The sequence below is a fragment of the Gymnoscopelus microlampas genome (genome assembly GCF_963454915.1).
Source record: "Gymnoscopelus microlampas genome assembly, chromosome: 2".
Classification (NCBI taxonomy): Eukaryota; Metazoa; Chordata; class Actinopteri; order Myctophiformes; family Myctophidae; genus Gymnoscopelus; species Gymnoscopelus microlampas.
In genome coordinates this window covers 40,743,216-40,769,988 of record NC_139939.1, presented here as the reverse complement: position 1 = coordinate 40,769,988, position 26,773 = coordinate 40,743,216, and the positions used below count along the sequence as shown (strand labels likewise).

The following is a 26,773-nucleotide window of genomic DNA, read 5'->3' as shown; positions in this document are numbered from 1 at the left end:
GGGAAAATGGTCCTCTATGAAATTATGACACTGGACTTTCATTACATTAAGGCTTCTTTTATTCTACCATTTTTTAAAATTACTTTCCAACTGATTTATTACAGTGTAATAACTTGTATATACTTGTGTATATAAACATTTGTTGAAACCCTACCAAATACATAATGTATTTAAAAGGCTGTAGCAAACAATGCAAGTATAAATAATATGTATAACTGTGTTTGTACATTGTGTATTCACACCCTAACATACATTATTTATTGAGGAGAGTTTGATTAAACACTAACATGCAACTGCGTATTGCAGTACTCCTCGGTAGATCAGTACACAGGTTAATACAATGGCATAAGTACAACATTCCCAAATATTCCTTTTGATTTGGTCTGCTTCAGGGTTGTTGCCTTAAAAGTGCTGGTAAAAGTTCCTGCTTAAATTACTGGACCCTTTACACACTGTAAACAGATTAAAACCGAGAACCATCCAGGAAGTGAAGTTAATTTAACTGCGCCCCCTTACAGGAAGCAAAAATGTAAAATACAATGTCACACAAAGAAGTTCCATCAGGCACTGCATTCGGGATTTATCAAAACCATCAGGGCATGAAGATACCATGTGCTTGTGAAGCTTAATTACTTTGTTTTATCTATATGCTAACCAAACAAATGGAAGTGTGTGTGTGTGTGTGTGTGTGTGTGTGTGTGTGTGTGTGTGTGTGTGTGTGTGTGTGTGTGTGTGTGTGTGTCAGAGTGACCAGTGACATTGATCGGAAGAGGGCTACTTTTAATGGAACAGTCTTCAAACCAACTCTACATGTCACATAGGCTCATAGATGTGGGAAATTTACATTCATGAAACCATACAAAATACAACCTCAGACATAGCACCTCAAACCTCAGACATAGCACCTGTCGTAAACTAGGATTTGCAACCGGAGTGCAATAGTAGCTTATCTTTACCAGTTTTCAATATGAGATCTGTCTGTGTATTCTTATTTTCAGCTTAGCCTTTTCTAGTAAACTCAATTTGTAGACCATGCACTTCAGAGAAAAAGCCCCAGATAAAAAAACATTTCAATCTTTATGAACCGATAATGAACGGAATGTTGTGTTTCTACAGTATGACAATTAAGCAGAACATTGAAGAAGTGTAGACTTGTAAAACATTTCCCAAGGACAAAGAAAGGCTTTGGTAAAAGATTGACAACACTGTACTTTAATAACTACTTATTTCAGTGTATTAAAGGATGACTTCGCCCATTTTCAACCTATCTTCATATAATTGGTCCTCATTAATGCTGATTATAATATGGTAAAAGTTTTGTCTACGCAGTCTCATAGGAGAGCTGTGGATAGTTCAGAAACCTGTCTACCAGTGACATCATCAATGGGAAATCCAAGCTAATAGAAACTGCAGGTTTTCTATTCCTGGAAAGTTAACATGCTATAGAAGCCACTGTTCTCGCGTTAATAAAAATCCCCCAAAAAATGTCTAAATCTTGTTTGAAAAACTAAAACCTGCTTAACGATCTCACTGGTAGGCGGGTTTCTACAGCCCGCCTATGAGACACAGACAGAGTAGGATTTTTTTTTTTACCATTTATGGTAAAAGAGGACCAATTATATGAAGTTTGGTTGAAAATAGGTGAAGTCGTCCTTTAACTTGTTATAAAAGTACTATGAGTACACCATAATAGTGTTTGAATGAATGAAATGACATAATGAAAATGAAAACATGTGTAACATCACTAAGTACAACATGCTCTCACACTGCATTATGATACCCTCACAACCACATTATGCATTAGAGAGAATTCATTATGTTCGAACAGTATAATATACTTAACCCATTAAGACCTGGAACTGTGTCATTTTTAGATTTGAGCTAAAAAGCATTATTTTACACTTTGGGCTAATCAAAAATAGCAGATATACAAGCTCATAGCGCAGCACCGAGTGCCACGCTACGAGCTTGTAGATCTGCTATTTTTGAAAAATCGTGAAAATGTGTGCAAATCTTTGAATGTATATATTTTTAAAGCGAACCGTTTTAACTCAAATCTTTGCTTCTTGGGGTCCCTGGAACAAAATATTTTGATGGGGGTCCGCGGCCAAATACATATAATTTTGGGGGTCCTTGACATGAAAAAGTTTGAGCACCACTGATATAGAAACATGCGTTTTTCAGAATGCTGTTGAGATTTAGGAGACATGTAGAATCGGCTTCAGGTCTCAATGGGTCAACCCAATAAAACCGGGAAAGCTTTTGTGTCATTTTCGATTTTGGCGTTGGCTATTCAAAAATAGCAGATATAAAAGCTGCAAGCTTGTACATCTGCTATTGTGAGAACCACTGATTTAGAAGGCATTTGTAGAATCGGCCTCGGGTCTTAATGGGTTAAAAACACAGCACTCTTCCAATAGGGAATAAACCAGAGTTAAGGCCATTGTGGAGTAGGGTGTTACCAAAAACATTTGTCCATAGTACCTTCAATCATTCACTGATACACGAGGAATGGAAGGAGGGCGATATGATATATGACTTTAAATCAATATCATGATCATTTTAAACTTTAGCCTCAATTACGATTTATGAATGATTATAAAAAAAAATGCGAAAACAGCCGATCTATTATTTATTTTTTATTGTGGTTAATCAGAGTAATCAATTTAGTCGATTATAAAAAAATCGATTAGAATTTGTTCATGCCGATTCATTGATATATAAGAAATAAAAAACATCATCAACAAAACCTTGCTTCTCGAATATATTATTTGATTAACATTAACCATTTATTTTCGGTTAATTGCCCAGCCCTAGCATATGGACATGCTTGTGCTTGTTATGTCGGAGTCCCAGGTGGCAGCACAGTCACACAGAGGAAGCAATCATTATAAAATGCAACCACCAGTGAACATCCATTGACTGCTGGTTCAATAGGTCATCTGTGCTTCTCAAATGTACACACATTTTCAAAACTCAATATGTTGTTGGGGGTACATTTCAGTGAGAAATGTAATTGGATCAAATCAAGCACTTTAGTAAATTTGCTGGCCTAAGCCAGCATGCTCAGAGGAATGATCAATGGAATTAACAAAGCAAGTGATTGATAGCGCTGCGACAGAACATGGGGAAACGGCCGTCCATCGTTTCTGTTGCTGAATAAATACTCAGTTTCAAAATGCAACCCTAATACCAAGCTTCTGCATACAAATGCTCTTCTACTGTAAAAATGTATTGTCCTTGAGTTGTTTTATTATAAAAATAAAATTTTCATACTAAAAAAATAAGTGCTATTCCTCCGGCATAGAGTTCTTCAAGGAAAAAGGCAATAATCCCCCCTGCCCCCCATTCAATTTAAATATAAGACTGCTTGTACTCCTTAATTGCCATGTCATGCACAGATTCCATAGTAGAACATCAAAACAGCTACTTTTGAGATTCAATAACATGCAACTGTAATCTGAGATTGCAGACAGTGTCTAAGGCAGTGGTATTTAGTTTTGTGCCATTGAAGTCTGTATATATTCAGGCTTTAATTTGAACTCAATTCAATTCATGTGATTTAGCTTATTACTGTAGCTCCTCCCGCTCAGGTGTGATAATACGTTATATCACCTGGTATACTGTTGGACTAGAACTAAAACCTGAGTAAACGCCAACCTCCATGGCACATGATTGAATACCACTAATCCACGAGTTAACAGTCAGTTATTAATCAGCCAACCCCTGTGTGTCCAACAACTGGTGAACCAGCTTTCAAGAGTGAAAATTTGCTCCAGAGTACCGCCAGGCTTCAATCAGGGTCTACTGAAGACCTGTGACTCCAGGCCAATACATTTAACCACTAAACCACTCTATATAGTAAACAAATACTTAATGACCAGGGTGTCTACTTAGTGCGCTCTTTTTTCCTCTTCACCGAAAACAGCCACTTCGCTATGCATTTGTGAGCTTGTGAGCTTGTAAATCTATTGTTTACGAACATTCACCCCAGAATAAGGATGCTATAGGGTTCAAGTGGTAATCGAACTAACTTGTAAAACTGAAAACTTGCAGTTGTCCCCAGGACCAGAGTTGAGATTAACTGACTTAAAAAAAAAAAAAAAAAAAAAAATGAAAATGACCATTTACTGTATAAATATGCTAAAATACAAACTTGGAGAAAAGATCTTGGCACAGACAATGGACAACTTATTGACACAAACACATGTGCTAATGGCTAATCTTTTTTCACCCGGTTATATTGGGTGGCTGGACACGTATACAGCATTATGTCAATATTTCTTGTTCCCACAACTGTCCCCCGTTAACAGTAAGACATTGTTAGTGTACGTAGTTGTAGTACATGTGCAGCAGTTTGTAAAGAGGGCAGTGGGGTACTTTTTCGTCACTGTCTGGTAGAAAACTTCATATTTCAACTTTTAATGTTTTTTTCCCCCGTAAATTAATGTCCTACTTCGTCAATCTACGGTCACACAAAAGTAGCAACAATAAAAGCTCTACATGCTTGTGACGCGTTGTGAGCTTCGGCTATCTTTGAGATCGGCTATCTTTGCTATTTTTTCTTTTTAAGTTAAAGTGAAAGTGGTTAAGTCAATGGGTTTGTTAAATATTGTACATTGTATTAACAAGAACTTGTGACTAAATAATAACATTCAAGCTATTGGAACACAGGTTCTTTTTTTTTTTTGCCTGAAAAGTATCAGTTTTGGACATACAAGGTTTCCACCGGACAGCGACGATTTGGAGGTTGGGGTGTGTGACATCATTTCAAAAGCTGCATCACCATGGTGAGCTATGATTGTCACCACTTGAAGCACAGGCGAGAACTACCTGTGTACATTGGTCTTTTTCAACTCAACCTCACCGGACATAAGAACTTCTGAAAAACATTTAGAGGATAAAGAACTACAGTACAGTCGATTATGACCTCACCGTCTAGTAACAATAAGTTATGTTTTTTTTAGACATTCAGAGGTCACTGCGTACGCTGTGGAAATATATATATATTTAAATTTCTCTCTATACTGTACAGTATATATACACTCCAAGACTAGTGTGAAAACACTTGAACAGATATTGGTGTAAAAACTAAAGCATCACATTTTTCAAGGGCATGGTTACACTGTCCCAAGTATGGAGTTTAAAAGGCTGGTGGAAATATACACACCAATCGTTTGACACTCAAAAGTTAAATGCAGCTATAGATTGTGTTTTACCACATGTACAGTATTCATATCATATAAGAAGGTGTAAAGACTCTGAAATATGTTGGCAGTGATCTCAAAGAAACCTCATGAGAAACAGGATCCAGATAAGTAATGCTGTGATCTGGAGTCCGCTATTCCTATTCATAGTGATCCATGGCAGATTTAGGTGGAAAACAACAGGTGATTATCATCATGGCCAATGAACTGTGGCCTTGTGCCAATGTGCCATGTCATTCTCATGTCATGAGAATGCTATGAGCATAGATGCACCGGTAGATGTACTGCCAGAATAGGGTGAAGCAAACATTTAGCCATTTGAACACCTTGAAGCAGGGCTTCCCAAACATCCATGTTAAAGCTGTTATTATTTTAACCAATGTTGGCCCTATATTGTCTTTTACCCTCGGGTTATCCTAGTACAGGGGTGTCAAACTGATTTTAAGTCACAGGCTTCACTGTTCAAAATGTGACTTAATCTGGGCTGGACCAGTTGTGCATGTGCACACATACACATGCGCACAAACACAACGCTTGTTGCCCTCCTCTTTTTCAGTCTGCGTTATGCGTCTCCGTCTCCTCTAGCCTATAAATAAGGATTTCTGTTTAGAAATGTTGTTTCCTTATGAAGAAGACTGCCTAGCAATCACTACTTTTATGATTGGCATTATTTACAGTTGTAGTCTACAATAAATTATTTCGTCTGTTTTGGTTGTAACAAAACAAACAGATCAGCTGCACTCACAGATCCATCGTCTTTTTTGTGGGCAATCCTGAAAGTGTTACAGCTATGATGCATTCGCTTTTTCACCCAGGGAAGATTTAGAAACAATTCTGCAATGGCAGAGTTCTCCAACAGCATGAGAGCAGCTGTCATTACGTGCAACCATTACACAAAGCTGTGAATATGTATAGCTCCCATACCATTAATACATCACATGCACATCGAGCTGAGATTCTGAAACTGACGTTTTTCCTTGTACCGGTCCATGTTGTAATTATTTAGCCTGGTAAACGCCCCCTTCCGGAAATCTCATTTACATTTGATTTCAGGAATTGGTCTGGTCTGCAGACCTGTATGGGCAATTTGGCTGTGGGCTGGAGCTGGGCGGGAGTACCGTTGACTGACAACCCCTTCAGTCAATCAGCAGTTCGTTCCCCTTCAACCAATCAGCAGTCCGTTACAGCAGCACCAGAGCAATGTGACGCAAGGGGACTATTGAAAGGGCCATGCCGAAAATAGGTTGCTTTATTCGGATACATGCGTGTCACTGCCCGCCCCTGCCGGTTCTCTGAATTTTTATTTTTAATTCCGTGCCTCAAAAAATAAGTTTGAGAGCGTTTTGAAGTTTTAAAACCAAAACCAAAACAGCGGACAGAATTTCAATGGCGGCCGTCCCATTTCGGTAGGCTGCACTCGACTCCATTCGGGTTCACTTGGGTTCCACACCTGATTGGCCTACCTCCGCTGTCAATCACAGAACAATGAGCGAGGACGCTGATTGGAGAGTTCATGTTATGAACTCTGCAGAAACGCCCAGACAGGCCTGCAGGCCAGACTCACTCCTGATATCAAATGGAAATGAGATATCCGGAGAGAGGGGTTTACCAGGCTAGTAATTATTCCCATTAGCGACACACACACACACACACACACAGGTCTGTGGGACATGCAACTGGATCAGCCCAGCTCATTTCCCCTCTGCAGCCTATTTTAATTCAAAAGGCACAAATATTGTCATAGTATTCCGCAAGACGTTTGTTGCGGCCTTGGATTTTATAATTAACATTAAGCAACTTGTCAAGGACCTGGACAGACTGGGGGTTGACGAGTCATGCACAGTGGGTGGCTTATTACCGTCTATCTTTTTCCCACACACAAGTTGCCAGCAGCAGGCTATAAACAGTGGTAGGGAGAAATAGAGGCAAGAGAGAGGCCTAAGAACGACTGCCATACAGATACATAAGAAATGGTTGTGAAAAGAAAGGAAGAAAAATTCTTCCCAAAATCATACCGAAGGATGGACCCTTCTCGGGTCAGGTGTGGCACACGTGCTGCCAAATTTACACCCCTGTCCTAGGAGAACCTCATTTGACACTTAACACAATGGACACATTCAGAATGAACTTGGTCATATTAATTAATATACAGCCAACCCCCAAGGCTTTTGGGGCCCTTGGAGGCCTGGGGCCCCAAGACATACAGTAGGAGTCCCAAGACCTCACTTTGGAAACCAATGCTTTAGAGCTTGACAAATAGCCAAAGCATGGTAAGCTTTCTTTTTGTTTCCAGAAAATCTGTGTCATATGTTGTGATAAACTGGTGAACCTTTGTATTCTTTTTCAAGTGTGTGATATAATTTCTGTAGTGATCAATTGGTGAATCTTTCATTTTGTTTGTCTAAAAATGTACCAGAAAAAAGTTTTGTTTATAAGATAAGGGTTTATGTAAAGTCCTTTTATAAGGTTGAAAACTGAGACTATTTTCTTTGGTAGACACAGTCCACCTGGCACCCCTAATAATAATAACAACCGCTGCAACGCATGAGAAACCTTTCTTTTGGCTGTTCAGCCAGTCAGAACAGACAGAAAGGGATGTTGTGCTGCTAAGTGAAGTCGTATTTCAAGGCTGTCTCTCTTTTTTGTGAAGCCACTTCCATACTGGAGCCAAAGACACGCTGAGCCTCCGGAGGTCCCTGAGTCTCCGTTCCACCCTGTTCTGATCCTCGTCTCTATGGCAACATGCCATTATTTCATTTTCTTCAACTGCTTGGCTGTGATTGACTCAGGAGGACTTCAACTCGCCACATTCCTGAACCACAGACAGATCAATGCTGGATATACCCACCTCCACGGTCATGATGGGAGAGGTGTCGGAGTCGCTGCTCAGAGAATGGTGCTCACCTAACAGAGAGAGAGAGCACAAATACAGGTGTTTAAAGTAATACCGTTAACGGAAATCATTCTGGATAAAAGCATCAGTTAAATGCCATAGGAGGCACATTGCATATCACTAGACTTAGCAGCATACTGTAAATATCTATTAAAGACCTGACGATGCTCCTAACAAAGCAAAATTAAGTTTTGAATAATTGGAATAAAATCAGATATTCATAAGGACCCGACAGACCGTTTCATCCACCCATGGTCGCTTCACTCTGGTATGAATGAAACCCACTTCAGTTGCAACATTACAGGTACTTTGTCACAACCAGTGACGATGACAGATTGTCTTGTTGATCTCACAACACAGTGTCAGCTTGCTAGCATTGAGATACTGTATAGGTTACGATCAAACATAAGTGAGCCAAAAGTAGCACCTTGTTGTGGATGGATATTCAACATTAGTGTCTGCCTAACACCAAGGGTCTGTGCACGTACTGTGCACACACACACACACACACACACACACACACACACACACACACACACACACACACACACACACACACACACACACACACACACACACACACACACACACACACACACACACACACACACACACACACACACACTCCTAATTCTTATAGCCCTTTCAGCTCTATTCCAGCCTCCAGGGTCCAGTATAAAAAACAGCGATATAAATCCTGGGCTGAGACAAACCAGACTTCTGGCACTAGGGGTTGGCCAGTGGACAGCAAGAACAATAATAAAATCATCAGGGAGCTCATTCAATGACATCAGGTTGAAGAAAGCAGCGGTAATACAGTATGCAGCTATGACTAAGCGGCTCTATACTGTTCTGCAACGTCCTTGAAAAACAGACTGCCTAAAGTTTTGTTTCCATGAAAGAGAATACACAGTAACCACTTCTATCATCCTCCAACTCGTTTTCGACCAAACAGCACATTCCAATTAGATTAGACATCTGCCATTTGAAATTGGTGATGTGCAACAGTTTAAAACAAAGTATGGTACTTCATAAAAGGGACCTTCGTATGATAAATATTCTTCCCTAAGTCACTATCTGACTAAGCATTTTGCTCCGACATGTTTTATTTTCCTCCCCCAGGATGTTACTCCAGTAACTCCCACCAGTAGCAGTCTACAGGGAGGTTAAGGTGTTTTGTGATGACGGCCACAGTGCTGTGACTCAGCAGGACTGATGCCTGTGTTCAGTGTAACCCACAAGTCATTCCTCCTGACAATGTTTCGCATGTCAGGGACTTAAAACACGGAACTAAAAGCCTGTTAGAAAAGTGCAGTATGGCTTTGGTCTAACAGTTCATGTTTAAGGCCAGCTGATGGTTTTAATCAGAGTGGCATACAGAAAGTTAGAAGGCAGTGTCTTGCTCAGTGACATTTCCAAAGGACACACTGGTATTGAGGGCCCTTTCTGTTACGGGGCGGTCACTCTGGTCACTCTAATTGTTGTTAATTGAATGAGGAATAGTGGTAGAAAACAACCAATAAGTGATTTGTTGCAGATTCAATCCCAACATCCAATTAGGCCTACTGGAGTGTGAGCAAGGCTCTGAATCACTATAAATACAAAAATATAGATAATTGCTCACTCACTATAAATTGCCCTTAAGAAGAGTGACAGCTAAAGGTCTCCTAGGGCTACGTTTCTAAGGTTTTGTGGAACCCTTGTGATAAAGGGCATTGGTAACTTGCAACAGGTTGTTTATGGTAGGTCGTGTGCAAGCTAATAGGGTGTCATTACAAAGGAAGCATTAAGCTGTTCCTGGACACTGACATTAAGGTAGAATGTTTTGGTTCATAGCTCCACCAGCTGCAGCTGGAATTTCAGCCGAGGCAGACAGGAAATGGGTTGCACCAGTGTAAACACACGCCTGTGGCACTCTGAGGCCTGAGAGGCCAATATGTGTTGGCAAACGTACACACACACTTAAAACGTGTCAACATGCATTGTATACATGCATGCACATGTGCGCACAGACACAAAATGCGCTCACACACACACACACACACACACACACACACACACACACACACACACACACACACACACACACACACACACACACACACACACACACACACACACACACACACACACACACACACACACACAATAAACTACTAATAAGGTGGGAAGCAGCTGTGAGTAAAAGACATGCAGTGCTTTAGTTGTTGGCATATGGTGGTGCCATGTGAAATAGCACTTTCTCACCTCTCTTTATAAACTGTACCATTGTATTTGGGTTAGCTTGTGACTTGTGAAAGAGAACACTATTCCTTCTGTCCTATATTGCCCAACAGGATCTAGGAACTGATTGAGGAGCACTCAGACAGGTGACGTCTGGCCTAGTTTAAGGCCACAGGCTAAACCATCTGGGCCCACTCACAATAATGTGTGCAGTGAAGAAGCAGGACATTGTTTGATAGACCGGTGGGATTTCTGAAATATGTGATTGTTAGAGGCATTTGGGGGTAAAAGTCGGGAACCAGGCCATTTTACATAATTCAAGGGTGCTGAATCAGAAAAACACGGTTCCCAAGCAAAATTCTTAGTGCTTAACCTCCTAAATTGCATATCAAAATGGCTGCCGATTTTGAAGTATTTCTTAAACAACTCTATAACAAAGCAAGCAAATCTGACAAATAAAGTGTATGTATTTATGTTCTGAGGGTCATACAATGTGTGGAAGATATTTGTAATGTAATAAATGTAAATAAATATGCAAATTAGAGGCCACCATTACATAAAATGATGTACCGTAGTACTCAAACGGTGCAAAAGGTGCATCCCCCTTATTTTGTTCCTAATTATCTGTATTTTTGCCATCCTTAGGACATCTAAAATACATACTTTTTCCCCATGCTAAATGTTTAGTTTTTGACCTTCTAATCTGCATATTTGAATGGCTGCCAAATTGGCAAATTCGCACCTTTATCTTCAATAACTCTGTGGCCAGGCAAGCAAAATTGACAAATGAAGTGTCTATATACATTTTCTACAATGTGAGTAAAGAATTTGTAAGTAATATAATATGATAATATAATATAATATAATAATCAGCCTACTCCGAAATATGCAAAATAGCGGCCCCCATAACAGATAACGGTTTAGTACTCTAAAGATACTGTATTGGCCATTGTTGAACGAAAGTCTAGACACTAGACCACATTCATACAAGGAGGTTGATCATCACTCCGTTGCTGACATGCACACATGGCTGTGCATCGTAACCCAGATTTCCGGCATTTGCAACGACGTGTTGTGCATTGCTTATGGCATGCACATAAAATCATTTCTATAGGCTATACTAGCATGGAACAGGTTGGACTAGGCTAGAGTAGGTTGTACTAGACTCTAATACTCTCTATTAGGCTTTACTAGTCCCTTGTCAGCCCTGTAGATACTCAGACCATAGGGACTAACCACTGTGTACACAGGCCATAGCGTGTGTGTGCACGAGCAATAGTTTTGCATGAACCTTTGTAGACCATAGTACAGATCTGCCTTGTACAGCCTAATATAGCCTAGTACAGCCTAGCAAAGCCTACTAGAGATTAAAAAATCACACCCTGTGTGAAGGTAGCGGCGCCTTTGATACATTTTGTCATTGATATGTGTTTATAATGTGTTTATAGCCATGTGTCGCGTGAAGCTTGACCAATCACTTTGTTGACGCACCTGACCAATCAGAACGTTGACGCACACGGACAAAGTCAGGTATAGAGCGGCTAGAGCCGCTAAAAAGCCTATTAGAGACCAGTAGAGTCTAGTACTGTACAGCCTAGTACATCCAAGACTAGTCCAGCCTTTTGGGAGAACAGACTAGGGGAGGGTGGTATAGGCTATACTAGCATGGAACAGGCCGGACTAGGCTAGACTAGGTTGTAATAGGCTGTACTAGACTCTAATAGGCTCTATTAGGCTGTACTAGGCTCTTGTCCGCCCTGTAGATCCTCAACCCATAGGGACTAACCACTGTGTACACGGGCAATAGCTTGTGTGTGCACAAGAAATAGTTTTGCATGAACATATGTAGGCCAAAGTAAAGTACTGCCTTCTATAGCCTAATAGAGCCCAGTAAAGCCTAGCAACGGCTGATAGAGCTGAAAGCAGACCATTAGAGCCCAGCAGAGACTAGTACAGTAAAACCTAGTACACCCAGGTCTAGCCTAGTCCAGCCTGGTGGGAGAACATAATAGGGGAGGGGGTACCAGGCTATGCTAGGACTGATAAGGCTGGACTAGGATAGATGAGGCTGTACTAGGCTGTACTAGACTCTAATAGGCTATATTAGGCTGTACTATGCTCTTGTCAGCCCTGTAGATCCTCAACCCATAGGGACTAACCACTGTGTACACGGGCAATAGCTTGTGTGTGCACGAGCAATAGTTTTGCATGAACCTTTGTAGACCATAGTACAGATCTGCCTTGCACAGCCTAATAGAGCCTAGTACAGCCTAGCACAGCCTACTAGAGCTTAAAACAGCCAATTATAGACCAGTAGAGTCTAGTATAGTACAACCTACAGTAGTACACCCATGACTAGTCCAGCCTTTTGGGAGAACAGAATAGGGGAGGGGGTACAAGGCTATGCTAGGACTGATAAGGCTGGACTAGGATAGATTAGGATGTACTAGACTATACTAGGCTCTATTAGGCTGTGCTAGGCTCTTGTCAGCCCTGTAGATACTCAGACCATTGGGACTAACCACTGTGAACACGGGCAATAGCTTGTGTGTGCACGATCAATAGTTTTGCATGAACCTTTGTAGACCATAGTACAGATCTGCCTTGTACAGCCTAATATAGCATTGTACAGACCAGCACAGCCTACTGGAATTTAAAACAGTCTATTAGAGACCAGTAGAGACTACAACATCAAAGCCTAGTACACCCAGGTCTAGCCTAGTCCAGCCTTTTGATGGAACAGACTAGGGGACGGCGATATAGGCTATACTAGCATGGAACAGACTGGACTAGTTAAGACTAGGTTGTACTAGGCTCTATTAGGTTGAACTAGGCTGTGCTAGTCCCTTGTCAGCCCTGTAGATACTCAGACCATTGGGATTAACCACTGTGTACACGGGCAATAGTTTGTGTGTGCACCACCAATAGTTTTGCATGAACATGTGTAGGCCAAAGTAAAGTACTGCCTTCTATAGCCTAATAAAGCCAAGTACAGCCTAGCAAAGCCTGCTAGAGCTGAAAACAGACTATTAGAGCCCAGCAGAGTCTAGTACAGTAAAGCCTAGTACACCCAGGTCTAGCCTAGTCCTAGGACTAGGCAGTAATAGGCTGGACTAGGCTGTACTAGGCAGGGCCCATCGGGGGTGGGGGGGGGACACAAGCCTGTATGGCAATCAACTGAAAAGTTAGGCTACATAGCTTAAACAATTTCAGCCTTTCCCTGTTGGCCGTCTAAGCGCATCTAGGAAGTTTCATAGGTTTTCGATGCTGGGAATTGGAGTTATGGCTGTTTAAAGCCCAGCCAATAGGAACACAGAGGGGCGGGGCTTAATACATTTCAGCTAGTCCCTGTTGGCCGTCTAAGTGTACCTATAGCCATCCCCATCCCACTCTATATAGTTGTGTTGAAAGTAGTTTGTGTTCAGTTATCAGTACCAGTTCTGTGGCTCTAACTCATTCTGGGGGTGAGTTATACATGGGGGCAATTTATTTTTTGGTCATCAGGGGCCAAATGTACCAGGATTTTTCCATGATCTAAATATGTATTTTAGATGTCTTAAGGATGGTAAAAATACAGATAAGTAGAAATAAAATAAAATAAGGGGGATGCGGATGAATCACTTTAAGTATGAAACCGTTTTCTGTAATAGTGGCCTCTAATTTGCATATTTATTTACATTATTTACATTTATTTACATATATTACATTATAAATACCTTCCACACATTGTCTGACCCTCAGAATATAAATATATACACTTTATTTGTCAGATTTGATTGCTTTGTTATAGAGTTATTTAAGAAATACTTCAAAATCGGCAGCCATTTTGATATGCAAATTAGGAGGTTAAGCACTAAGAATTTTGCTTGGGAACCGTGTTTTTCTGATTCAGCACCCTTGAATTATGTAAAATGGCCTTGTTCCCAACTTTTACCCCCAAATGCCTCTAACCTCCTTATAGAAGGCCTTTTTTCTGAAATCCCTCCTGTCTATGAGCGGAACTGTGCCCTTTTTCTGGCAAAGACACAGCCGCTGATGTGCTCTATTTGGAGAGAATCATGCTAGATCCAAGTATAGTGCCTTCCAGAAGATGCATTGTTCATGTACTACAAGGCACTCTAGAGACAGAAAATATCGCTCCTCTTAAGTCAGAGAGAGAGAGAAAGAGAGAGGTAGAGCGAGAAAGGGGGGTGGGAGACAGGAAGATAAAGGGAGTGTGTTAGTGTGCTCATATTGTTTAATTAAAGGTGAATTTATGGTGAGCTAATGGTTCTAGGAGTATTTACTAAGTAATCAGTAAATATACTGACACCACATTTCCTATTTATACATGACTCCTGCCACGATGCATTAATTATATACCACAAGGGGTGTTGGGTAGCATGTCTTTATACAGCAGTAAACAGATTTCCATTGCTGTGTTTTCACCAACTTTATCCTGCAAGACTTGAGGTAAGTATGTAAAACCTCAGAAAAAATATAAGCTGTCTTGTACCTGAGATTGTGTTCTGTCCTCCACCATACTTACTGCTGGCAGTGTTGGTTAGGCTTTCACTGTCCAGCGGTGGCATTTCTGGGTCATGGTAGAGAGGCTGCAGCCCTATTGTTCTCCCTGCCGTGTCCTGCAGCACCACCGAGCTCTCATTTACTGTGATGTCACTGGCGCCGGTGATGGGGTTGGTGGGCGGACCCCCCACTGAGGCCTCGTAGTCTGGTGGGATGTCATCCAAGCAGTCTGCATGGGGCTAGAGAGACGTTGCATAAGGGGACTTGAGGGAAGGCACCATCAAGGGTACCTCATGGGTTTGCCATTGAGGACCTTTCGCTAATACAGTATATTTTCATTTTTAATTGTGTTTTTGTTATTGTGTTCTACTATATGGAGAATTAAAACAGCAAGTTGTACAGTCAACAGCCTTTTGTTTAATAATTGTATTCACAATTCTCTATATTAGGTATATATATATATACTTTTTTTTAAATTATATATATTTTTTAATCTCACCTGGATGAATTTGTTTTCTCTACTTTGTGTTGGTTTTATCATTGTATTTTATCATCTTTATTAGATAATTGTTTTTTAGATAAATATTATTTCACATCCAGGGTAGAGGTGCTGGTTTGGCAAGATAATGCATATAAGAAAGAAAAAAGAAAAAAAAGAAAAAAACCACGTGTGTGTGTGTGTGTGTGTGTGTGTGTGTGTGTGTGTGTGTGTGTGTGTGTGTGTGTGTGTGTGTGTGTGTGTGTGTGTGTGTGTGTGTGTGTGTGTGTGTGTGTGTGTGTGTGTGTGTACTGTATGTGTACTGTATGTACATACATACAAACACTGTTGTAGATGGCCACACCATAAAAAAGGCCTTACCGGTATACCCAAGGCTTTGAGGATGTTCACTTTACACATGGGACAGGTGCGGTGATCTTGTAGCCAGGGGTCCACACAGTGTTTATGGAAGACATGCCTGAAAACAACCACCCAAAAACTGACATGTCATGGTGGACACTATTGATGAACTGATATATGGATAGTGATAGGTGTAAAATATGTGTTCATTCTATCCCTGACAAATAGGTAGTTATTTCCATTCAGCTCACTTCAAATCTTCAGATAATGACAATGTTTTGTTGGTGCTACTTCTATGAACTGATGGATAATACATGTTCTAGCTTGGTTGTTTTACCTGCAGGGTAATATCCTCACAACATCATTGGGCTTATAGCCCTCGATGCACACGGCACAGTTGTCAAAGTCCGACTCCGTTTCCTAGAATAGAAGACAAGAAGAAGACTTTCTCTCTCTCTTTTTCTTATCTCATAGATCAAAACAAGGAGGAGGGGTTTCAAGCACAATGACAAATGTGATACATTTGAGACACTCTACAACCTTTCCTCTAAACAAAACATGAGACCATAATGTTAATTTAGGGTTAGGGTTAATGGGTTGAATTCTTATGCTACTGAAACCAAATAAGACTTTACCATGTCTCCTTTCTTGATGGTCCGTACTTGAAGCTTGCTGATGGCCTTCTTGGCTGCATCTCCAAGGCGTCTCTGTAGGGCCAGAAATATCTTTAGGATAAGACATAAAAGGACTCTCGGGTGGCGCAGTGGTAAAAGTGCCTGCCCACCACCGCAGAGGTTGTGGGTGCAAATCCACCGCGGTGCATCCAGCTTTCTTGAGTGTCTACACAAACACAATTGGCCCATGTTCAGTGGAGGGAAGCCGGGCAAGGAGGGTGATAATTGTCACTGTACATAATCCTACGGGCTGGGGCGGCACCTGGCAGCAGGGAGTGTTGGGCAGGTCGGCAGGAGGAGTAGGCGGGAGGAGAATGCTCTACGTCCTCCCGGTGGGGGCTCCTCACTGGTAGGTGAGTCATTAGGATACACCAGCAGTGACAACACAGAAATGTGTGTGGGGGGAGGAATCAATTGGCATAACGGCTAAATTAAAAGGGGGTAAAAGGCTAAAAAAGAAGGAAAGGATAAGACATAAAGTCATATGCTTGTTTCAGTCCATTTGTACCTACCCATTTTCTTTGTAGATTTTGTCTAATAGTAGAATAATAGCAACAAACAGAGATTACAAAGACAAGATAAGGGCTAAATCGGAATCATGTCTCACTATGTGGCAATCCCTTGATAGAACTTAATGTAAGTGTGTTTTTCCCCAGGTGAAAATGTAAGGCGCTCTCATCTAAACGCCCAGATTTTAAAACATTTCAACTCTTGGTGACTATATAAAAAATGGCAGATGAATGCGCAGCGAAGGAATAAATGCTCAGGCGTTTCCAGCACAGTACTCCCACTGAATACAATTCAAAACATATGCTGCGCTCAGGAAAAAAGAACGCCTTGGTGGAAAGGAAACAGCTTAGGAAAAATGTAAACAATCGTCACCATGGCACCCCTTCGTATGATAACCTGCATGGTGATTTACAGCCATTATGGACGTCACAAGAACCGCCATCTGGAATATTTGTGTCAACAGAAACAAGAGATAAGACAAGGGCTTCTATTTGCACTGTGGGGTCAAAGTGCCAGCATGCAGTCCGGGTTTTGATGGTCCACTGGTTTGCCACATTTCCACCGGTCCAGCTGCCGGTCTAATTTTTGTCTGCTGGCTGGTCAGCCTCGCAGGACACATGCCAGACGGAAAATGACCTGAGCTGCAATCAAAAATGAGATGTAAAACTGTAAAGAGGCATTGTGAAGCATCAGATCCAATTTGGAAAAAACCCAATGGAAAAACCCAATGGCGATCTTTTAGATGGCAGTGTGCTCTAGATGCTTGCCACTTTTTGTAATTTAGCTGACAACTTCTTGTTGTCAACTTTAAAAGATTAGAGATATAGGAAACAGCCCATGTGTTCCAAAAGGAGAGGGGAGTGGTCTTAGTTGCTACTGCTCCATCAATAGGCCCCTAACACTTTTCCCCCTCCATCTGTATTATTTACAATGCTACAGCTCCTCTGCTAGAGCTGCTCTAGACCTCCAAAATGGCAGACTGGGGAAAAGTGAGTGTGCCCATAGCAAAGCGAAAAGGGTCTATTGACCATTTTGCTCTTAAGATCTTCCTTCTAATTAAACCAAAGTACGTGCACATGCAGAGTCAGACATACCTGGTTGCGGTCTCGTGCATTGGCGTAGCGGAACCTCTGGATGTAGTAGAAGACAAGCCAGGCCAGTGAGATGATCATGAGGACAATGAAGGAGATGGAGACGAACACCACGGACGTTCTGCTCACATACTTCTGCAGGTTCCGTGTTCCGATGGTGATGTGCACCAGGACGGTGATATTTCGCTCTAGCAGGGCCACGATCTCACGACCTTTAGGTTCTGGGATCATGATGGCCACTATGTCACCTGTACCTAAGAACCCACACAATGACAGCACATATTGTCTCATGTTCATGTTTTCATCATTCAAACTCCATAGTCCATACAAACTATTACACATATTCTATCCACACAAAGATATCACCCATTCTTCCACTGTATGCCAAGACTTCTATACATAATACATACATAACAGGGCATTCAAGAACAGGTTTGAGGTTTGCACAGGGTTGAGTAAACAATACAAAGAAAGAAAGCCTTGTAGAAAGGCTTGTCATCAGACAAGGCAAGCATTTGATGTGGCAAAGGCTACTTTTATATTGACACTTCCCTGCTGGCTTATCGTTCTTATCGCTTCATGCTCCTGACTTCCCTCATTCTTATTGTTCAACCAAGCTTTGCTTATCCTTTACCTCTGGGGAAATTAAGGTATTTTATCTTTAAAGAATATACAGCTCACTCAGCTCACATGTAATGAAGTAGAGAGCTATTCCACTGTGTCACTATTCCTACAGACAGAAGAGGAATGAACAGCATCCACCATTGACAGGAAGCTAAAGGAAAGCATCATATGGGGACATAAAGCCTGAGTGCGTTCTCATTCTCAACAGGGTGAACAGATAATACAGCCTGAGCAAATGGCTCTGAATGAAACAAGAACAGTATGTGGGTGTGTGTACTGTAAAAGGATTACACATTTAGTAGTACTACTACTAACACTACAACACACAATGTTCAAAAACAACAGCATCCCAGAAACACTAACGCCAAATTCAAATGATTGGATGTGTCTCTCAATGACTAGCGTGAAAAGATGTTGTGCAAATGAGTCTTTACAACAAAAATGTGAAAAAGTCTGAAAAAAGCAGTATAAGGATAATGAAATGAGACAATTGGTCACATTTTGAGGGCTTTTAACTAAGGAAAACCAGGTAGAGGCAAGATCTGCTCATCCATCTTCCACCAAACTACTGGGTCAATCTGTATTAGCAACTCCACGCCAGCCACTCCAACAGAGTATGGGGGTTAACCATTAAGCCTCTTTTAAAAGTTAGTCAGCTTTAGATAGACAATCCCTGTAAAAGAATGTAGCTAGGAGTGACCATCTGGATTGGGTTTTGGAAGGAATTAAAGAAAAATAAGAACTGTCTTGGTACATGATACAGGAGTGGTGTAAGGGGAAATGCACATGCCTGCCTGCTTCAAGAGTTGAATTGCGTCTGACTTTCTTCTATGCAATGTGCAGAAACGTATCTATTAATTAACATGACGAGTACAGTGTGACCCCGTGGATCCAAGCGGGTACGAAGATATAGTGTCGCTCGCTGTGTGAAGAACCATGTATGCTCCGTCGTACAATGATGTTGCGCAACAAAAATAGCAATTTAAGGGCTTTTCACACGGGGTGCAACACAATGCCTGTGTATGCGTTTGGATCCATGGGGTTGCACTGCGCTCCTCTTGTGAATAGATATTTTACTTTTTTCTACTCGTTGTGTAGGAAAAAAAGATGTTCGACTCTGGCAGCAGGCAGTCATGTGTTCGAGACGAGTACAAACGCCACAGTTTCATAGGATCACACCTGCTTGTCGCTATGCCTGTCAGATTGCCAACACATCCCTACCTGACCGCTCGCCTCTGATTGAAAATGAATTACTAGATGCCACTTGCCAGAATCAGAATCAGAATCAAACTTTTATTGTCACATCACAGTACAAGTAATATGGGTGAAATGCTTAATTGTGCAGGCCCATTAATGCAGTTAAAAGATAGAGAATAGAAGTAGAGCAGTAAAACGTGACTAATGTGCACAATCATTTAAGAGACATGAGTGTATCTGTAAAGGAGAGTCCTATTAACATAAGACATAGATCAGATCAGTCTGTGCATTAAAACACAGTTGAGTTCAGTGCACAGTGGCCACAGGCTTAGCTCCTATTCAGCAGTCTAATTGCTGCTGGATAAAAACTGTTCAATAGTCTGGTGGTACTTCCCATGTTAAAAGGCCTCTACAAGCTCCTAGAACTTGGCTATTCTCAGTTCATAACACTCTCGTACAATGATGTGTAAATCAATCAGGCTTAAAATGGTTTCGCCTCGTTCTCAGCTAGGTCTCAACTAGGCTTATGATAACGTCACACAAAGGGGGGCATGTCAGACTATGTGCAAAATAACCTACATGTACATACAGTATACCACCTACTTCATAGTTGGGACTTGGGAGAAATAAGGATAAGGCCAAAACCAATGCCATTCAAGTAATCCCTAAGCCTGGTGGACTCTTCTCTTTCTTCTGCTATGACGCAGTTAGACAAAAATAGCTGCTTCTAAAATAAGATGGATAATATCAATCCTAGCAGAAACTGGTCATGGGATCATCTCCATAATTGAGAAGAGCAAAGAAATGTGCAAAGCCAAGAAAATATACTACAAATGAGCAGATGATTTTTCGAAGACACTAACCTGTTTAGTGCCAACTTAAGCCCTTTATTCTGATGAACAGCCTCCAGGGACTGCAGACTTTACTGTGCAGTCACTCACTAGTAGGGATGATCACCGAATTAAATGACAACCTCTCTATTGGCAAAGTTGCAAAGACATTTGCGTAATGTTAGTGAGTGACAGTAATACCAAGTACAAGTTCCTCCACACGATCTCCACCTACTAAAAACACAGACTCCAAAAGTCATGTCTTTCATAAAGATCAGTTCATAAGGCTCAACACTGATAGGATTCATATACGTGTTGCTTCCACACAGCACTTTTTGTGTTCCTGTACAAGAGAGGTTTGTGTGCTTTGTCGCAGGCAAGACCAATTTAAGACGTGCCCAGTGAGTTTCTTGGCACCGGGGCCTCTGAGCCACTACAGCCCATTTCTGCTGGCTCTTGAGGGGAGAACAGGCATGAAGTGTTGGCATTCAAAGCCTTCCCAATCCATTCATCACATCCCTTAATTTCTGCCCCGGTGCATTGGTCTATATCCTGCGCTTCTTTCATGGGTTACTTCAACTGGTCACCTACTGTAAACCATCCGGGATTTTGATTTTTGTGTCTCTTAAAACTCTCTCCCTTCTCATCTTACTTGGTATTTCCATCTCCGACTCTATTCCTGTTGTGGCTACAAGCAGGGGCTCCACAATTATTCATAATCATACATTTGTCACTTTAATCATCTCTTACTCATTGCAGCCGACCTGGCTCATTAGCAATGTCACATACAACTATCTTATGTGCTATATAGAACAATTATTTGTTTACTAACATTGAGACTGGATGCACAGGTGATTGTTTCACGCAATCAATTCCCAACCTGTTGTTTCGGGGTGCGCTGGTTTCAGAGCACCCCAACCCCCTCTTGTGTGTCGGCTAGTGAGGCGCGTCCTAGCGAGACCTGATAGAATGGGTTTCATTGCGCGCATACTGGTTGCACGCATACTGGTTCTTATCAGTGTGACGTTGTCTGTTAAGGGGTCTATAGGCTTCATATTATGCTTAAACATTTAATTTACTTTAACTTGTGTGATTGATACCATGTTTATAAGAATTGTAAAACAAGTTGTTGCACTCACAAATAAATATGTACAACTTTTAATAACGCACAGCAACAGAAGGAAACACTCACACTTTCAGGAAACCTGAGGGCTGAAACACAGCTGCACACCTGCCCCGCATTCCTCTACAACAGCATCTGTATGACTCAGCCATGTGTGCCACTTTATAGGGGCATTTCACAAATAAACTTTCGGAATTATATTTCTGTGGAACAATCTCTCCCAAAGATTTCACCAGAGTCTGTTGTTTAAATGTTTTGGAATTTAATTCTTAATAAGGCCAGGTGGCTCTATTTGAATTTAAAATCTATATGTCCAACTTATTTTGGGTCACAGGGCCTCACAGGCCTTGATTGGGAAATATCTGATTTCATGCAGGGCTGAACCAGCGCACGCGCACACGCACACGCGCACACACACACACACACACACACACACACACACACACACACACACACACACACACACACACACACACACACACACACACACACACACACACACACACACACACACACACACACACACACACACACACACACACACACACACACACACACACAGAGAGAGAACAGTATGTGGGTGTGTACTGTAAAAGGATTACACATTTAATAATACTACTACTATCTACTAACACTGCAACTCATACTGTTCAAAAACAACAGCATCCCAGAAACACTAAAACCAAATCCAAATCCAAATGATTGGATGTGTCTCTCAATGACTATTGACTAGTGTGAAAAGATGAGGAAAAAGTCTGAAAAAAGCACTTTTCTATTATAAAGAATGCTCAGATTTGACTGAGGTAACATTATGACGCTGGAATCCAGGAACGCCGAGATCCGATTATCCGATTATGGACCAGATAGCGCTTTATTGATTATTGAGGAGAAATCTGTCCTTTGGATTAACAACTATCCTGTCCTACGTCGGAATGGGGAATGGATATGGCACAGCTAGATTTCATCCATACTGTATCCTCATCAGATCAGATGGAAAGACTTATTAGGCTATTGTGTGGCGTTCATGTGATCAATATTATAAATTAATAGCACAAATTGGAGGAGCTGTTGACTCCTGCAATATACTGTAAGCCACACTTACAGAAACGGCAAACACGCTAAGAGATTGATGAATCAGACTCTGAACGTGGAAAGGTGCGGAAATGCGCAAAGTACAAAATATGTGCGGACCCGAGCTTAGTAAGTGAGGCCTAATGTTTCACTTCACACATTTTGATTATTATGAAGACGATTGCCTAGCAAGGATTGCTTTTATGATCAATTTTAACTTACGGTCATCGGCTAAAAGAAAGATGTGATGAATGCGATGCTATTTGGCGTTATTGGTAGGGCCCCACTCTTCCCATTAATAATCCATTTTAAATCAAACATTAGCTGACACAAATGTGTTAAATTTAGGCTACACAATTGCGCTTATCTTTTTTTATAAAGATAAAGAGAACAGCTCAGCGAACAGCTCCCAATCATTTCCATGTCAGGTGCATGGTCAAAACAAACAGACAACACTCACAGAGGAGGGCAAAAAAGTTCCACCTGTGTGTGTGAGTCAGTGTACATGAATACCAGCCATAATAATTCTGTATTTAATTATACCAACTTTATGAACGAATCAATCTTCATAATGTGACACAAAAGAATGTCATACCGTATATCCAATGGCAACATGTCTATGTCTACATATCTATGTCAACCCCCCCCCCCCTTCTGTTTTCAACAGACCTGATCTCTCCCCTGTCCAGAGATGAGACCCTTAGCCTTTCTTTTTAATACTTTATGGCAGGTTTGTACGATCCATTTCATCCATAACAATGTACAAGTTTTCTTCACTTGTTTAATTCATCCTGCATCATTTAAAATAAATTGATAATACAAAGAAATAAGAAAAAAGGGAGAGATAAAGAAAGTAGAGATAAGAGGAGAAAAAAAGGGCTAGGAATAGCTTTCCTGTAGTACTCCTAAATTTACTTTTTCACTTCATGTATTTCTGAGTCCCATTTACTCCAGTTTCTTTTAAATTCATCTTTAGGGCCTCCAATATTTATTGTTTAATTCTCAAGCCATTTAGTACTCAAGTTTAATTTACATCAATCTCCAAGAACAGCAGTACTTGGACACTGGTACAAGTAGTGACTATGGCTTCTGAAACTCTTTTAATGTTCCACTCAAAAACAATTATGAAATGCACTTTTCAGCTGTATGCTGTCATTGTTGGCTACCTGTCATGTTCAGCCGACAGTTTGACACGCCTGCTTTAGGCCATAAGTAAGTCAAGTTAGTAGAGTGTAGGCCATGCTATTACTTTACTTTCATCTTTTGATTACAGTTCCATGTCAGATGAACCATAAGGAAATAAAAAACTACAACTTTGCATAACAAATTACAAGCCCCTGAGGCTGAACTCCCCTGAACCACTTTTACTGAAACCTTTCTGATCCAAATTGTCAAATGCATTAATGTGACATTATTGATGTCTGATTTTCCTGTTAGTTGTCAGGATGCTTAGCAAAGACAAAAAGGTACATTTGTGAAGAGACAAGCCCATTAGTAATATCAACTCTGGGTGTCAAAAATAATATCCACTTTGTTGCCAAGTTTAAGATGTTGCTGAAAAAAGGAAACAGCAGCAACAATGCTTGTCTTACATCTTTATTTCATAATTTAGGCTAAGACTTAGCACTGATGACAAGATAATGGCTAACGTGCGTGTTCTACATCTAAAATCAAATGTTCAAATAGTGTCCTTGCATTGCCAAAATGTGTCTGACTTTTCTCATGCAGGTGGGTACATTAGCTCCACCTTTATGAAAATAAGAGACAGGCAAGTGTGAATTTACAATGGAAATTCAAATTGTCACATGGCAAAGAGCCTGTTCACAGCTAGCAGTCTAATAGTTCCTTTATCATTTCCAGAGGCCTGGGCAGTATTAATAATGTTGAAAGATGTGTTTAAGCAGTAGAAAATTAGCCATGAAGCACAAGGAGATAAAGCATTATGGGGCCTATAAGAATAATAGAAAGAGATGCAGTGAAAGACTATCTTAATGACTAGTCTATTACCAATCTTAGCCAGGAGAGTTCCAATTTCAGCTTTGTGCACTAGCTGTATGTATGCCACTTCTATTTGTAGACCTATCACATGCACAATAGCCTGATTCCCACTGGGGAAGAAAGGCATTTGGAAGACTGAAAAAGCACTTTCACCCCAATTGGGTTTTTTGAAAAGATGCTGCCCCTCTAAGTCTTATGGTTGACTGAAGGAGCTGGAAAAGTAGCTTATCCTTCTTTCACTGTGTCAAAAAGCCTGGCAGTGGAGTTAGTATCTTCTACGTTTATATCCTTATTCTACCTAATCAACTCACAAAGCATGGTCAGTGGTCACAGGCACAGCACATGCTGTATGTATGTGGTCAAGACAGCACTGCAATTCCTCTACAGATTTAACACATTTGGCCTGGACCGCCAATTTCTCATCAAGTTCTACAGGTACTCCACAGAGAGCAGCATCCTGTTTCAATGTACTCTGCCTGGCCCCTTAGGCTCTAGGGTGGTGAAGACAAATGGACCAGGAGTGAGCTAAATCTAGTTTAATTAAAGGGATGCCAGAGGAAAGACAACAACAGTCAGGGATCACAAACATTTCACTCTACTCCTGTCTGGCAAGCTTCTATTCTACCACATCCCCCACGATCATGCTCAATTTGTATACTTTTTCTACCACACTTTATTATATGATAACGTATTCATCTTATTGCAGAGCCAACAACAGTCTTCAAAGTATAGAGGGTTTAAGTGTTTAATGTGCAGAAGAGTTATTAACAGTTTATAAATGTATAGTGAAACCAACACGATCTTGGCATGGCCTGCATGGATAAACAAAACAAAAAAACATCATGGGTTCATTTTGGAACCCTTATGTCCAATGGTCAAATTTGTAATGCAATAAAACCTTTTTTCTTATTGAATAATAATAATAATAATAATAATAATAAACTTTGAACCTGGATACATCAGCCACAACAACTACATAATAGCTGGGATTATCATTATCGTGAATGTTCAATCCAACTCCAAACCTAGCTGCAAGCAACTCTAATAGATCCTATTTTTAATTAAAGTGTTGGAGTGATTTCCAACGAGGCTTCCAAACACTTAGAAATATTATCACCTGCACATAATTTATTGGCAGAAAGTAGGCCTATCCTATATTTTTTTATAAAACAAAAACTTTGCATATAGTAAGAGGTTAATTCAAGCTTTCCGTACAGCTGCAATGTTGGTGAGTTTGTTAATTACAATCAGATAGGACGTTCATTTCTGTTTGGATGTATGGGCTGTCAAGGGTTGGTATTGCAACTCTAGATTCCAAATATAAAAATAGGATGTATTGATGTAAGACTTGCTTGCGGCTGCTCCAAACCCAAACACTAGCCTTACCTGGGTGAGGCATTGTTATGGTGTCGTTGGCATTGCTGGAGCCCACATTGTAGATGACAACAGCCGAGGCGTTGTGGGCGGCAGCGTTGCGGATCTTCTCCCTAAACGAGCAGTTCCCAGCCGCGATCAATGCCACCCAAGCCCTGTTCTGATACATTCTGGGGAACTTGACGTTTGGGTCGCAGGCTTGTCTGTCTTGCGAGTGAGAGCCTGAAGGCATCAGGACCAGTCCCCTGGCTTCCCTCTTCGGCGAGTGCTCGCCATATCGACCACACTCCGTCTTCTCCGTTTTGATCTCTGCACTCACAGGGTCCAGATAGGTCATGTTGACAAAGGCCGTGTACCACTCCTCCTTCTCCGCGACCGTGAAGTCCAGACACAACAAGTGAACGAAACAAAACGAGGACAGCAGCCACGTCGAGAGAGCCAGACTGCGGCAAGCCTGGATGAGGGACACTGCCATTGTGCTGCTGCTGCTGCTGGCTGCTGCTCACCTCTCTCTCTCCCCAGCAGACTGAGTGTGAGCAGCTAAACCCACCTTGTCTGTCCTCCTCCTCCTCCTCGGGCTTAGAAATAACTAAATGTGTTGGGGGGCCTAACGC

The 26,773-nt window shown here is 41.2% G+C and overlaps 1 protein-coding gene across 2 annotated transcripts; it reads right to left on the bottom strand.

Moving 5' to 3' along the window:
• Positions 1-527: 527 nt before the first annotated feature.
• On the bottom strand, positions 528-26,684 carry rnf150a (ring finger protein 150a). Of its 2 annotated transcripts, XR_014601885.1 has the most exons (8): positions 26,172-26,684; positions 17,946-18,196; positions 16,303-16,374; positions 16,005-16,087; positions 15,689-15,785; positions 14,852-15,068; positions 2,252-8,111; positions 528-1,853 (listed from the first exon to the last, which is right to left on the bottom strand). XR_014601885.1 is itself a non-coding variant. In XM_084073119.1 (7 exons), the coding sequence occupies exons 1-7, from the start codon at positions 26,632-26,634 to the stop codon at positions 7,993-7,995; spliced, it is 1,302 nt and encodes a 433-aa protein (XP_083929245.1). In that variant the 5' UTR covers positions 26,635-26,684; the 3' UTR covers positions 528-7,992. The 2 variants fall into 2 exon arrangements, 1 of the variants encoding a protein (XP_083929245.1); XM_084073119.1 differs by having other exon boundaries at positions 528-8,111.
• Positions 26,685-26,773: the final 89 nt, after the last annotated feature.